Genomic DNA, 14,974 nt, shown 5'->3' on the forward strand with positions numbered 1-14,974 from the left:
ACTGGACTTAGCAGAAAGTCACACAAAAACCCTGGCCAGGAAACAGTAGCTATATTGTTGTGTGCTTGTGTTGTCTGCATAGGTGAATCATTCAGTGAGTTGTTTTATTTTTGAAATTTTTCTAACTTTGTGGTGTGTGTGTGTGTCTGTGTGTGTGTCTGTGTGTGTGTCTGTGTCTGTGTACATGGCCTGGATGCTATCCCTTCACAATTTCCTCTTAAAGACAGTGCTCTACCACTTGAGACACAGATTCACTTTCCATATTTTTCTGGTTAGAGATAAAAATCTCATAGACTTTCCTGCTCAGGCTGGCTTTGAACTGAGGTCCTCAGCCTCCTGAGTAGCTAGGACTACAGATATGGCCCACTGGTACCTGGCATTGGTGGGTGGGTTTTTTTTTAATGCACATGCCTAGGCTCCTTGGATTAATTAAATGATGGCTAAGAGGGGAGGCCATATGTCAGCATTTCTCTTGGAACATTTTTAATATAAACCTCATTAAATCTCTATAACATCTGTCCATTTTAGGGTTGAGTAAACTGAGACTTGGCAAGGTTAAGAGACATCAAGTAAGAGGGAGTGCTTAGATTTGAAGCTAAGTAGTCCAAATCAGGGGGCCATGTTCTTAGTTAATGTCTATATTAAAAATACCACCTTCAGCCAGGTGTTGGTGGCTCATATCTATACTCCTTGCTACTCAGGAGGCTGAGATCTAAGGATCACAGTTTGAAACCAGCCCAGGCAGGAAAGTCCATGAGTCTCTTATCTTCAGTTAACAACAGAAAAAGCTGGAAGTGGTGCTGTAGCTCAAGTGGTAGAGTGCTAGCCTTGAGCAAAAGATATTTAGGGTCAGCACCTAGGCCCAGAGTTCCAGGCCTAGGCCCAGCCTCTCTCCCCCGCTTCAAAAAAAAAAAAATACCACCTTCAATTTGAGTGGCTAATGGGAACTTAGACCTAGCAAGTGGGGTCCCCCAGTGGTCCTGTAAGTGGGTCTTCACACTTGGTTTTGCTAAGATACACTTTACTTAGGCCCATGAATTAAATAAAAACAGAATAAAAGACAGGCAATCTAGTTTCCACTTTGTATCTGTGTCTGTTGCCCTTGGTTTTTTTCTACAGCAGTTAATTTGTAGCTATCATCCACAAAAGACTAGAGCCCCTGCCAAGTATCAATGACCTGACTTCCCAGTGCTCCATGTCAGGTCACCAGGCTGCTCCCCTCAAATGATAAAGCATAACAACCTCTCTGGAACCCTTCTCCATATAAGGACTAGGATAATGATGACCAGAATACACCTGTGCCTGGGACTGTTTATGAATACTTCTCTCCTCCCATTCCCAATTTCTTTGTCTACTTAAATCTATAACTCACATCTATACCAGAAGATGGCTGAAGATGAACTAAAGTGCTGTGTTCCCATGGCTACTCATGCCATGTAGTAAATCTCTTTTCCCTGCCCTCCCTTTTTTTCCCCCATGTCTCCTTGGGGAAATGGTTGGACCTGACATCGGAACTCCTGGAGTTTGGGCCTCAGGTCTCAAACCCTAGTTTCAGCTTTAGCTCCCTGGGCACCTTCAACTCACCCACCTCCTGTTCCTCCCACCTATCGCCTTGTATAGCCAGTGCCCCGTGGCAGATAATGAACTGTGCTCACTCAGAAGTCCCCTACTGCTTTGACTGATTTTTATTAAACGCAGCTTGTGGCTCCAATTCAAGAATGTGCAAGCTGATTTAGATTATGCTTTGCATTGAGTTTATTAAGATAAAAAATATTTCCCGAGATACTGAGTCAGAAGTATTTATGGTGAAGTGTGTTGAAAGTGGATGCAGGTTGATAGCGTGAACAGAATGTTCTCCCAAAGTCAAAATGTGATGACCTAACTGTGTTTGGCAGCCTTCCTTTATGTGTAGCTGAGCATTTGATTTCATGTTGAGAACCTCTCCCTCTCCTATATGACCATGAAGAAGGCTAGAATTTTGGTGTGTGCCTGTTAACACGGAGGCCCAGGCCCTCAGCCTAATCGGGACGGGCTGGGTTACCATGGCAAAGGACTGTTGAACTTTTTTTATATATGTATTGCCTTTTCTCTCACCTGTCAAAATGCAATTGTAACTCTTGGTCCTGCCTCTCTCCCTGTGGAGAGATGCGAAGGCACTTGGAAAATGAAGTCATAAATGTGGAGAGGGATTTGTGAGCTTGTGGATGTGACGTCTTGTCAAGCAGGTTCGTAATAAATGGGGTGTCTCCAAAGCTAATTTGCCTGAAGTTCACATGAGCCTTCCATTTACTTAATCAACCAGCATTTATTAAATGCCTACGAAGTTCACAGTAACACATGGAGTGCCAGGGCGAATACAAAAAGGCAAAGGAGGAAATAAAAACCTCGATTCCCAGAGAGCACATAAACTACCTTATTTCTTTCTTGCAGTTCACTTTTTAGGTTGATTAAGACTCAGGATGCAGGATGCCTGGGCTGTGTTTTAGAAGTTCCTTCTTGGTGATGACTTCCAGTTACGTCAGTAGGAACTAGTGGTGATTTACTTGTTTGTAGGACCAGTGGGTATTGTCATGGGCTGAATGGACTCATAAAAGAGGAAAAGAACATTTTTGTAGTCCTTGTTACAGTGGTGGGAAGACTGTAATTTGAGTTGATTGGGAAATGGGATATCAGATAATTGTATGGTTTCTGGTTTTCAAAGTCCTGGGTTTGAATCCTGGCTCTTAATATATTTTGGCTGTGTGACTTTGGGCAATTACTTAGCTTCTCTGTGATTCTGCTTCCTTAGCTCTAAAATGAAGGTAATAATAGCTTCTACCTCATGGGATTATTTTCAAGTTTAATAGCTAACATGTGTAAGATGCTCAGACAGTACCTGGCTCCTTGTAAAAACACTCAAAACATGAGTGAGCTATGATCATCATGGGTAATGGGGGGAAATGGTACTAAAAGGGTATTGGCATTTCCTTTTCCTATATTGTAAAAAAAAAAAGTGCAGAAAACCAAGTTTTTGTTTGTTTTATCCAGGTGCTTGTGGCTCATGTGTGTAATCCCAACTGAGATCTGAGGTTCATATTTAGCCCAGGAAGGAAAGTTGATGGGACTCTTATTGCCAATTAACCAGCAAAGAACTGTTAGTGGTACAGGGCCAGTCTTGAGCAAAAAAGCTCAGGGCTAGTGCCCAAGCCCTGAATTAAAGCCTCAGTACTACCCAGTACTGGCGTGCATGTGCACTCACACACAGTAACAAAAAGATTTAAACATTTGCCTGTATCTGACAATCACTTAGGGTTGTTCCAGACCCCTAAATCCCTCCCAACCACTCTCTGCTCTTCGACTTACAGTTAAGCTATTTGTCCCAAAAGTCTCACAGGAGATTGGTATGCAGAGAGCTGGAAAGGTCAGGCATGGTGAGAGGAGCACTGGGCATGGAGTCCAAATCTATTATGGTCTCTGGGAGAACTCTTTTTGTCCTCTGAGTTGCAGATTACCACCCAGATTGTGCAAAATAATGGTATGCAAAACTGCTGCCATAAAGCCTATCTGGGCAGAGCACTGTTCCCTCTAGTGGCTGTCACTTTCTCCATTGCCACCTTGTTACAGTGGAAATGAACAAAAGCAAATTATACTTAAGAATGTCTTCTACAGACAGTTAAATCTTGACCCTTGAGTTGGTATCTTCGATGTTCCCTGTGGTGAAATGGGACCTCTTCCCAAAACTCTCCAGCTGAACACCCAAATTCTAGTGCTCTGAGTGTGTCTCAGAAAAGCCCTTGAGCTCTGAACTGAATTAACCACTTCTCACTTAAAAGAACATCTGGCTCACTGTGGTTAGCTATGCTTGATTATTTTTGAAATTACATCAAACTATTCTACCAGTTCAAAGAAACAAGAGGTAGTATTGGTTGCCAATAGTCAAGTTTGAATTTGTGTGTGCATGCACGTGTGTGTGTGTGTGTGTGTGTGTGTGTGTGTGTGTGTGTGTGTGTGTGTGAATACTGGGACTTCAACTCAGAAACTTGTGCCTTTGCCTGGCTTTTTGTGCTCAAGGATCATGCTGTACTACTTGAGCTACAGTTACACTTCCAACAGTGTGTGTGTGTGTGTGTGTGTGTGTGTGTGTGTGTGTGTGTGTGTGTGTGTGTGTGTGTGTGTGTGTGTTTTATTGGAGAGTTTTACAGATTTTTCTGCCTGGGCTGACTTTGAACCACAAGCCTTAGATTGCAGCCTCCTGAGTAGCTATGAATATAGGCATGAGCTACCAATCCCTGGCTAAAATCAGTTTGTTTGTTTTTTTGGCCAGCCCTGAGGCTTGGACTCTAGGTCTGGGCCCTGTCCCTAAGCGCCTTTCATTCATGGCTATTGATCTACCACCTGAGCCACAGCACCACTTCTGGCTTTGTCTGTGATTAATTGGAGATGAGAGACTTACAGACTTCTCTGCCTGGGCTGGCTTTGAGCTGAGATCCTCAGATCTCAGCCTCCTGCATAGCTAAGATTACAGGCATGAGCCACTGGCACCTAGCACTAAAAATGAACTTTTGGCCAAAAACAATTTCCAAAAACTTTGAGCCACAGCATGAACTTGACAAAACTGTAATCACTATGATGCATGATACTGTACTGCGCTGATTTAAATAAATGTAACTTTCCTTATGTAATTAAATGTGTCCACATGGGGACAATGATGCAAGTCAGGGATCCAGTGATTTCCAAGTGGGCAAAACATTGTATTATAAAACCACTTGTGGGCTGAAGATCTAATCAAAGTGTAGTATACATCAATCCTCTTCGTCCTCCCCCTCCTCCTCCTCCCCCCTTCCTCCTCCTCCTCCTCCTCCTCCTCCTCCTCCTCCTCCTCCTCCTCCTCCTTCTTCTTCTTCTTGTTATTAATTTGGTGCCTGTCTTAGGCTTGAACTCAGGGCCTGTGCAAGCTATCTCTGATCTCTTTTGCTAGGATAATGCTCTACCACTTGAGCCACAGCTCCATTTCTGATTTTGGGGGTGTTTTTTGTTTTTGTTTGACTAATTGGAGTAGAGTCTCACAGATCTTCCTGCTCAGGATGCCTTTTAACCTCAATTCTCAGATCTTGGCTTTCTGAGTAACTAGGATTACAGGCATGAGCCACCAGCAACAGGATTCAATCCTTAATTAACAGATTGTTGACATGGTTTCAAATTTAACATTACAATTTTAGAAACTCCCACTTGGCAGAAAGAGTGATGGAGAGAATGAGATGGATTGGAATAAAGAGTAAATATGTGTGGAGATGGAACAATGAAATCCACCCCCTATGTAACTAATACAAGCTAATAAACATTTGTAAAAAAATAACTGAGCCTACTCTGGGGAAAAAGGAACCTACCACTTGCTGAAATTTGGAGTAATATAAAGAAAAATATGTTAAATATTCTGTTAAAATGTCCCTCCCTTTTCCAAATATATGAGGTCAGATTTTCTTCAGTGCAACCTATCTAAATTAACTACAGGCTGAAGCAGGAAAATATGATTGTTCTCTTAAAGCAAATAATAATATGTAACAATATAACTAATTCTACTCATCAATATTGTGTGTAACGTATTTTTTCAGTAAAAATATTTTTGTAAAGTAATGTTACTTTATATGTCATTTTGACTTACTAGGGTTTGAATTCAGAGTATCATACTTGCTATGCTGATATAATACCATTTAGCTGTACTTCCAGCCCTGATTTCCAATGTATATTTTAAAATAGGGTCTTGCTTCCTGCCCAAGTGAATACCTGAGCCTTAGTCTACCTACTTTTAGGCTTTTAAATTATTTTAATTTTATTTTTAATATAACTTTATTATTGTTATGGAGTTGTACAGAGGGGTTACCATTGCATAGATCAGATAATGAGTACATTTCATCTGGTTTTTTTGGACAATGTCACTTCTTCCTTCACTTTCCCCTGGTTAGTTCTAGGCTTTTTATCATTCCTGGGATCACCAGCATATGCTACTGTGGACAGGTTGCCTTCATGGATGGAAACTTGTGGACTTTTATGCCTGGGCTGGCCTGGTACTGCAGTGTTCCCAGTCTCAGCCTCCTACTTAGTTTAAGTTGTGGCAAGTATTACTGCGCTATGGGTTAAATAGCAGACTCAAAAACACTGTGATCCTCTTGCTATCAGCCTTCCAAGAATTCTAGGCATGAGCCATCAGCATCTGGCTTGCTATTATTTTTAAAATTAAACAAATACTTTAAAACTTTCTCTTGAGGAGAGAGAGAGAGAGAGAGAGAGAGAGAGAGAGAGAGAGAGAGAGAGAGAGAGAGAGAGAGAGTCCTGAGACCAAAAGTTTGGAGAACTTCCATCCCAGACCTGCCCTCTAGAGCCAAAATAAGTTGTTTTATGTCACTTCTACTTATTGTCTGCATGATCATAGACAATATTCTTGCCATTTTTGTGCCTTAAGTTTCACTGTGTAAAATGTTCTTAACACTTGCTGTGATAATAAGTACCACTTAGATGTTAAATTTAGCTCCATCATTATGTCATCATCATTACCATTACCATCATCATTGTACTGCCACTGGGATACATAGAACTAGAGCTGGAGTCAGCACTACTGGGGTGTTTTTCTCTCAAGCCCGATTCTGCCCCACTTGCTACTTCACCAGTCTGCCATCCTGTTTGTAGTACAGGGCAAAAAAGGATAAGAAATTTCCCACAGCCCAAGCAGACATTGTCAGAGGCACTAAGTCAATTCACTGAAAAAAAGATGTACTAATAGCCAGAGTCAAATGGTTCTGTCCAGTATTCACATTCAGTAGGCACCTGCTCTCCAGTGGTTCTATGGCTGCCCATAAAGAAACAAGCTGTCCGAGGATGGAACCCCAAAGATCCATGTGGTAGTCGATAATGAATGCAAAGCTCACAGTGGCAAAGGGACAGCCTGATCCACATGGCAGAAATGAACTGGAGTCTTAGCCCTGTAACAGGCCTTCCTCTGTAGGTGAAATTGAAGCAGACAGGTATTCACTGAACAAGGAGGCTATTCAGAACCTGCCCTGGTTATGCCATACTCTGAGTGGAGACACCAGAGTTGAATCCCTTAGACTGACCCATGAGGGAGCCACAGAAAGTTCCTAATAGTTCTGGGAAGAGAATGGAGCCCACCCAAGGGCTGTTAACAATAAGAAAGATGGAGATGCAGACATACATCTTACTTTATCCAGTCACAGAAAGCCTTTGAGTCACTGAGACACGATGCTCTTCTGATGCTTCTGGTCTTGGCCAAATTGAGGAATAGACCATTTTTTGGCTCTGTGCACTTGGTAAGCAGCTAGAGATGGCAGCAGATTCACTTCTTCTTCATCGGAGCAAACTTAAACCCTTATCCCCCACTATGGCAAGACTCTTTGGTCAGTAAACGAAAAGATCTCTTCACATTTCTTTTTTTTATACTTTTTTATTGTGAAAATACTGTACAGAGGGGTTACAGTTACATGAGCAAGGTAATAAGTACATTTCCTATCAAGCATTGTTGCCTCCTCCTTGGTTTTTCCCCTACCATCCCTTCCTTCCCACCTCCACAACTACCTCCCCTCCTTCCACCCCCGCCAAAGTTGTAAAGTTCATTTCAACATAGTGTCTTGTATGTCTCATTGTTACAATGAGTCATCCTGTATCCCTATTTTGTTTTTAAAGACATGTTCTAATGTAGACTTCTGTAGAGCTGGTCACTTAAGATGCCTCCAGTGCGAACTGAAACCCCAGCTAGAACCATGGCAAATGCTTAGATGCATTCACCACAGTTCTGGAAGTACCCAGGGGCATATGAGTGTTGGAAAGGAATTCCAGCTGCCCCACTCTTTGTGGGCTCACATGGCTGAAGAATCTGACAGAATGGCAAGAAATGTTTGGGAGCCAGAGAAGTGGATTGTACCTCCATGAAACCTAAGACCTAGGACAAGTCACTTAACCACTCAAGTCTAAGTGGAGCAATTATACCCACTCCCTTCTTTTAGGATCATCAGGTGGATAAATACAATTGTAAAGCCCTGGCATGTGATTCAAACTTCACAATAGATTGTTATTGCTCCTGTTTTGGCTGGCTTCCTCAGTTGGATTTTGTGGACTGCTTTGGCTCAGCCTGAGGACTGAAGGCCCTGCATTATTGTGAACCTGGGGCAGACCAGTTAAGCTCTAAGTCATGATGTTTCTCATCTGCAGCTGAGAACCATGGGTAATTAGTTTACCTTTTCTACTTACACAGAAGTTAGGGAATAACAGAAGATGGAAGCCATGATAATAAAGCATTATGCAGAAATAACTTGAAATTCATAGTAGCAGCATTGACACTAGAGTAGATTTTTTGTTTCTTGTATTGTTTTTAGTTACTTTGTTTTGATTCAGACCTTGGCCTCAAACTTACGGCCTTTTACCCCACAGACTCACTAGTGAGGGGATTACATTAATATTTTTGAGGGCTGGGAAGGTGGCTCAGTGGTAGAGCGCTTGCTTTGCATGCCTGAGGCCCTGGGTTCGATTCCTCAGCACCACATAAGCAAAAAGAAAAAAGCCTGAAGTTGCTCTGTGGCTCAAGTGGTAGAGCTCTAGCCTTGAGCTGAAGAGCTGAGGGACAGTGCCCAGGCCCAGAGTTCAGGCCCCATGACCAGACCCAAATGTGTGTGTGTGTGTGTGTGTGTGTGTGTGTGTGTGTGTGTGTGTGTGTGTGTGTGTGTGTGTGTGTGTGTGTGTGTGTGTGTGTGTGTTTTGAGTACTTACAGTTTAACAAACCATAGTGTCACCAATTTAATTTTAACCTTCCTGTAACAGAACTGTATATATTATTCTGATTTTTCAGTTGTTTAAGCAGTTGGAGAGAGAAGTTAAGAAACTTACCCAAGATCACATAAAAAGAAAGGCAGAAGACCTGAGATTCAAACCCTACAAGAACCCAAATTCCAGAACCTATTCATGACTAATGTCAGGTTATTTACTATGCTTATTTGGGTATCACATTTTTCTTTTCTTAAGTTTTTGTCTACACAGGCTATCTATTCTCAAGACAGAAGATAGGGCAATAATTTCATAAAGCCACAATTAATTAGTTTCCCTATTTTCTGGGTATTTGTTCAAACATTTTGGGAACACATGTGCTTATATCCATGTGCAAATATCTTTACAGATTGAGGCTAGATAGGCAATAGAGATAGATAAATAGGTAGATAGGTAGACAGACAGACAGACAGACAGATAGATAATAGAAACACATCCCAAGAGAGAAATTAGAATATAAATCTAAATCAAGACATTAGCAAAACCACTTATGGACCCATACTTCTGCTGGAGAGATCACTTTTCATTGGCTCATCGATGAGATGAACTGTATCGTTAGGATGACACAGTAGGTAACACTCATCCTTCATCTCTTCCATAGCATACACAGGATAAATGCAAGTCACACATATCCTCATACTTGTGTGAGTCTTGTGGAGATGCTAACACTTTAACAATACCTCTTCCCAAAATTGTTTTGTGTGTGTGTGTGTGTGTGTGTGTGTGTGTGTGTGTGTGTGAGAGAGAGAGAGAGAGAGAGAGAGAGAGAGAGAGAGAGAGAGAGAGAGAGAGAGAGAGAGAGAGTATGTGTAAAACTAAAGCAAAGCTGGGCACTGGTGGCTCACGCCTGTAATCCTAGCTACTCAGGAGGCTGAGATCTGAGGATCGTGCTTCAAAGCCAGCCCAGGCAGGAGAGACCGTGAGACTCCTATCTCCAATAAAACCACCAGAAATCCAGAAGTGGTGCTGTAGCTCAAGTGGTAGAGCGCTCGCCTTGAGCTGAAGAGCTGAGGGACAGCACCCAGGCCCAGAGTTCAAGCCCCATGACTGACAAAAAAAAATAAAAAAATAAAAAAAAATAAAGCAAATAATCACATATTTATGAACCCATTTTGGGTAGTTAAGTTACCCAGTTAAATGGCTCTCCAAAAGAGTTATTTTCCAATAAGAATCCATTAAATTCAATGCATTCAACATTTTCAGTACTGATCAATATAGTAGTCACTTGCTACAGAGGGCTGCTTAAATTAAAAATTAAAAATTAAAAATTCAGCTGGGCGCCAGTAATCCTAGCTACTCAGGAGTCTGAGATCTGAGGATCGGGATTCAAAGCCAGCCCAGGCAGGACCGTCTGTGAGACTCTTATCTCTAATAAACCACTTAGAAAACCGAAAGTCGTGCTGTGGCTCAAGTGGTAGAGTGCTAACCTTGAGCTGAAGAGCTGAGGGACAGCGCCCAGGCCCAGAGTTCAAGCCCCACGACCGACCAAAAAATTCAGTTCCTTAGTTGCTCTAGTTGTATTTCACAAGCTCAGTAATTCACATGTAGTTAGTGGCTACCCATCAGTGTAGGTAATAATACATATCCATCATTGCAGGAAGTTCTATCCACACTGTTGCTGGACCATATTATGCACTGAGGTGCAGTAATGCCTCAGGTGTTCCCAGGCCTGCCCTTAGGACTTGTAGACTTGCAATAATAAACTAGTTAGCAAGCTGTCTTGTGTTTGGACTTAGGAAGGACAAAGAGCATCAGGAAGGCATGACAGAATGTGCCCAAGGATGTATGGTCAGAGAAGGAAACAAAACCAAAATCTCCTGGATGTGTGCCAGGGACTAAAACCTGTAATCCTAACTATTCAGAGGCTAAGATATGAGAATCCCAGTTCAAAACCAGCCCAGGAAGGAAAGTTTCTGAGACTCTTATCTCTGTCTAACCACTCAAAAATTAGAAGTGGTGCTGTGGTTCAGAGTAGTAGAGTGCTAGCCTTGAGCAACAAAAGCTCAGGGACAGCACTTGGGCCCTGAGTTCAAGCCCTGTGACCTAACAAACAAACAAACAAACAAGCACCTTCCGGTACATGAATAGCACAGAGGTTTCTTAAGTAAATTAATCTTAATTTTAGAAAATACGTTGAGCATGGTGATGCATGTCTGAATTTCCAGCTAAAATGTAATTTATTATTAAAAAATTTTAATGCAACAAATTGCAAAAGAAGCCAAATATAAAACTTAATTACGAAATGATCCCCTTACAAGAGATTCTAGGATAGGCAAAATTAATCTAGGATGATAGAAATCAGAACAGTCATGGCCTGGGGGAGGGGTGGGAGGGAGCAATCACTAACTACAAAGGATTCAGGAGTAGTTTCTGGGATGTTGATGTTCTATCCAGATAGGAGCTTTGGTTATGTGAGATGTGCATTTGTCAATACTTGTGGAACTTTTCAAGATCTGTATGTTACACAGAATATAATCATGGTGTCTTAGTTTAAAACTGTATTTCAAATTGAATTGATAGAAACAGAGACAAAGACAGGGAGACGGAGAGATAGATGAAAGAATTCCCCATGTTAACATAATGACATAGCATTATAGAAATTCCCAGTGCTTTACCCTTTTGTCTGATCCATTGGGCACTCTTCCAAATGGAATTGTACCATGTGAACATAAATGTTGTGCTCTTCCTTCCTTTCTTCTTTCTTTCTCCCTCCTTTCCTCCCTCCCCCTCCCTGTCTCTCTTTCTGTCAAAATAATAAACTGGATAAAATGTGTAGCTATTCATCAGAAGGTTGAGTGGCATTGTTGTGGGGTAGAACTATTTGAATTTTACCCCATCACACACTTCTTCACTGTATTATAATTTGTAACAAAGAATGTGTATTATTTTCATTATCTGAAGCACAAAAACTCATTTTGCCTTGACTTAGAAAGTACATTTATTCATGGGCACCATGCAATTAGGTTTCCTAGTCTGATTAATAACAAATATCACTCCGATAGCAGGCTCTGTGGGGGATGGATTTGTATTTGAGGTCTTGGTGACTGACTACTGTCACTCTGTGTATCTCCTTTGTATGCTGCTCCTCTTCCGTCTCCCTGTGACTCTGAGATGCTCTGGAGTGTATCTGCACTGTTTAGGGGCTACTGTCTCACTGTCTGCCCCTCCTTTTCCCTGTGCTACAGATTCTTACCTGACTCTTGACGAACCAATGAATAACATCACCACATCCCTGGGGCAGACAGCAGAACTGCACTGCAAAGTGTCTGGAAATCCACCTCCCACCATCCGCTGGTTCAAAAATGATGCACCTGTGGTCCAAGAGCCCCGGAGAATCTCCTTCCGGGCAACCAGCTATGGCTCTCGACTCCGGATTAGAAACCTAGACACCACAGACACTGGCTACTTTCAGTGTGTGGCAACAAACGGCAAGAAGGTGGTCTCTACTACTGGAGTCTTGTTTGTCAAGTTTGGTAAGCAGTCTCCTGCTGAGGATGGGTTTTGACCCTCAGTCCCAGCAAAATCCATGAGAGCAAAAAGGGAGGAAATGAGCCCTTCCAGAAAGTGTTTACTAGATGTCCACAACCCATTAATGAGCCTTATACCCATTGCAAAAAGAAGTAATCAAAGACTTAATGGTTATTTACAATGTTCAAGGACAGCAAACAGGCATGGAGGCCAGTTCTGTCTAACCCTACCCTGTCCATTCTATACCATCATACCATTGAGCTCTTCTCAGTGAGGATGCACCCCTGGCCCAGAGAACATGGGAACATACACAGCAAACGTGTTCCTCTTCTGTCTAGTTCTCTTAAACTGAAGCTCCTGCTGGCTGTTCCAATGAACACTCCGGAGTCTCCAATCACTTAGCTCCTTTGTGGAAACGTCCTGCAGAGTCAGAACCCACTGTGTTGACTTACATTCTAGCACTTAGCATTTTCACAGCCTGAAACGTGGAATACAGACATGGCTCACTGGTATGCTTTTAGTTACTGAGGTGTTTGGGAGGAAAAACTGGTATCAAAACTATAAATTCCAGAAAAATAAATAGCACCTCTTGGTGGGTGGGAACTTTAATTTGTAATGGATTGATTGTATTCACATCTGCCCTCTAACTTACCCACACTGACTCTTTCTTTTGTTTTTCTTGCATTTCCTCAGGTCCCCCTCCCACTGCAAGTCCAGGATCCTCGTAAGTACTTTCCATCTTTTTTTTTTCTAGTCATTTCTAAGCAGTTTGCCATAGGTTTCTGGGCAAAAGCCATATTGTCTTCTGCTTGGGCCAAACCACTGTTTCCAAATGTCATTTCATTGTGTGATTTCTCTGGTATGAAGATTCACTGGAGACTGATATTGGCAATAACTGCAAGCATGGTAATCTTGAATCTGAATGATCAAGGCCAAAATCTTCTTACACTTACTATTTTTAAATGAAGAGAACATTTAGGAGAAACAACGGATTTGGCAAAATTAAACAAGAAATGATACAGTGCTGGAATCTGCAAGGGTCTGGTTCATATTGTGCCAGCATTCCTATTGCTTTAAATTCTTTAGTAGGGCAACGATTAGGTGATCATTTTTTAAATTCCCTTAAAAGAACTCAGAGACAGGTTTTAAAACTCACACAGGAGAACGAAAGATCCAGATGTGGATTGAGTTACACAGAAGTTGATTCATGCTGAATCCCTTGTTAATAGAATCTAAGGATTGAATTTCTTTAAGTGATGTTATTGTTTATGTATTTATTATTCTGGCTTGGGGATTCTTGTCATTCACTCTAGAATTCTTTACCTAGAGGCAGGTTTTTTTCTCAATGTATGTTTCTTTTGGGGGAAGACAACTATGTTTCAAACTCAACAGAATTCACTGAGTTTACCAGGAGAGCATTGACATGTCTGGCGAGGCCACATCCAGGGAAAATGTAAGGTAACAGCCATTTAATCTTGCTCTAATCCCCCATATGCCACTTAATTACAGTGTGTGATATTTTAATACATTGCTGTGTGCCTTGAGGCCCAGTGGCCCACAATCCGATTAATAAAATAGTTAATTGGGAGAAATAAACATTGTTTTTCACCCACACTGTTCTGCTATTTCATCAGCCAGTTCAAGGCAATTGTAAATAAGTCTTTAAAATCACCAAGTGCTAATTGAATTTTGCTTGCTTAAATAGAAACTGTTGTTTGGTCTTAGAATAGGTGGGAATAGGTCTTAGAAAAAATGCTAGAATTTGTCAGTCAGATTAGCGTTTCTTGAAGTTAACTTTTTTTAATGGTTTCACCTTTGGTTGGTTATATGTGGAATCTTTGCTTTTTGTGGAATCTTTTTGAAGTCCTATTTAAACAAAGGTTAAAACTTATGTTATTTTCTGCATAAATGCATCCTTATATCTTATTTGTTCCTATGTCCCAAATGTGACTGATTATCTTTATCATGTGTTATTTGTGTTGGCTCACTAATCTGCCTATTAACCCTGAGCTATTAATTTTTTTACCTGTTATATTTGCATCATAGTTACTTTTTAATAATCCAAATTATTTTAAAACATTTATAAGTTCTCATTTCTGAAACTGTTTGTTCTTTCTTTCCTGCCATCTTTCTGTTGAATCCAGTCTAATTCACATGGTTTTCTTTTGTCTTATATAAAGATAGTCTGGCAGTTTTATGAACTGATATCCATAGATATCCAGGGTATTGAGGTCCACAAAGACACCTCAACACAAGGAAGATATTTGTTGGCATCAAATACCTCTGTTTCCATGTTTGCTCTGTTTGTATCTATTCTGTTATTCAGGAATAACATGAAATCTATTGTTGCTATATTTGCTTGGAGGACTTAAGCTAAAATGCAATCCAAATTGGAAATTCTACAGGGCCTTTTGCAGTTCAACCTCCATCTTTCAGCATCCCTCCTTGGCCTTTTTGATACTTTTTGTTTCTTTCCCTTAGAAAGTCATTATGTAGAGCCAGGTACTGGTGGCTCACCCCTGTAATCCTAGCTACTCAGGAGACTGAGATCTGAGGATTGTGGTTCAAAGCCAGCCTGGGCAGGAAAGTCTATGAGACTCTTATCTCCAATTAACTACCAGAAAACCAGAAGTGGCACTGTGGCTCAAAGTGGTAGGACACTATCCTTGAGCTCACCCAGGCCCCAAGTTCAAGCTCA

At 41.3% G+C, this 14,974-nt stretch overlaps 1 protein-coding gene across 1 annotated transcript in view; it reads left to right on the top strand.

The window, feature by feature from the left end:
* Nucleotides 1-14,974, top strand: part of LOC138815312 (inactive tyrosine-protein kinase transmembrane receptor ROR1-like) — a 153,046-nt gene that overhangs the window by 18,439 nt on the left and 119,633 nt on the right. The window contains exons 3-4 of the mRNA XM_070004652.1: nt 11,994-12,281; nt 12,970-13,000. Of these exons, the coding sequence (XP_069860753.1) occupies nt 11,994-12,281; nt 12,970-13,000 (319 nt within the window). The remainder of the gene's footprint in view (nt 1-11,993; nt 12,282-12,969; nt 13,001-14,974) is intronic.

This window comes from Dipodomys merriami, unplaced genomic scaffold (genome assembly GCF_024711535.1).
Source record: "Dipodomys merriami isolate MVZ:Mamm:240054 unplaced genomic scaffold, mDipMer1.0.p SCAF_637, whole genome shotgun sequence".
Taxonomy (NCBI): Eukaryota; Metazoa; Chordata; class Mammalia; order Rodentia; family Heteromyidae; genus Dipodomys; species Dipodomys merriami.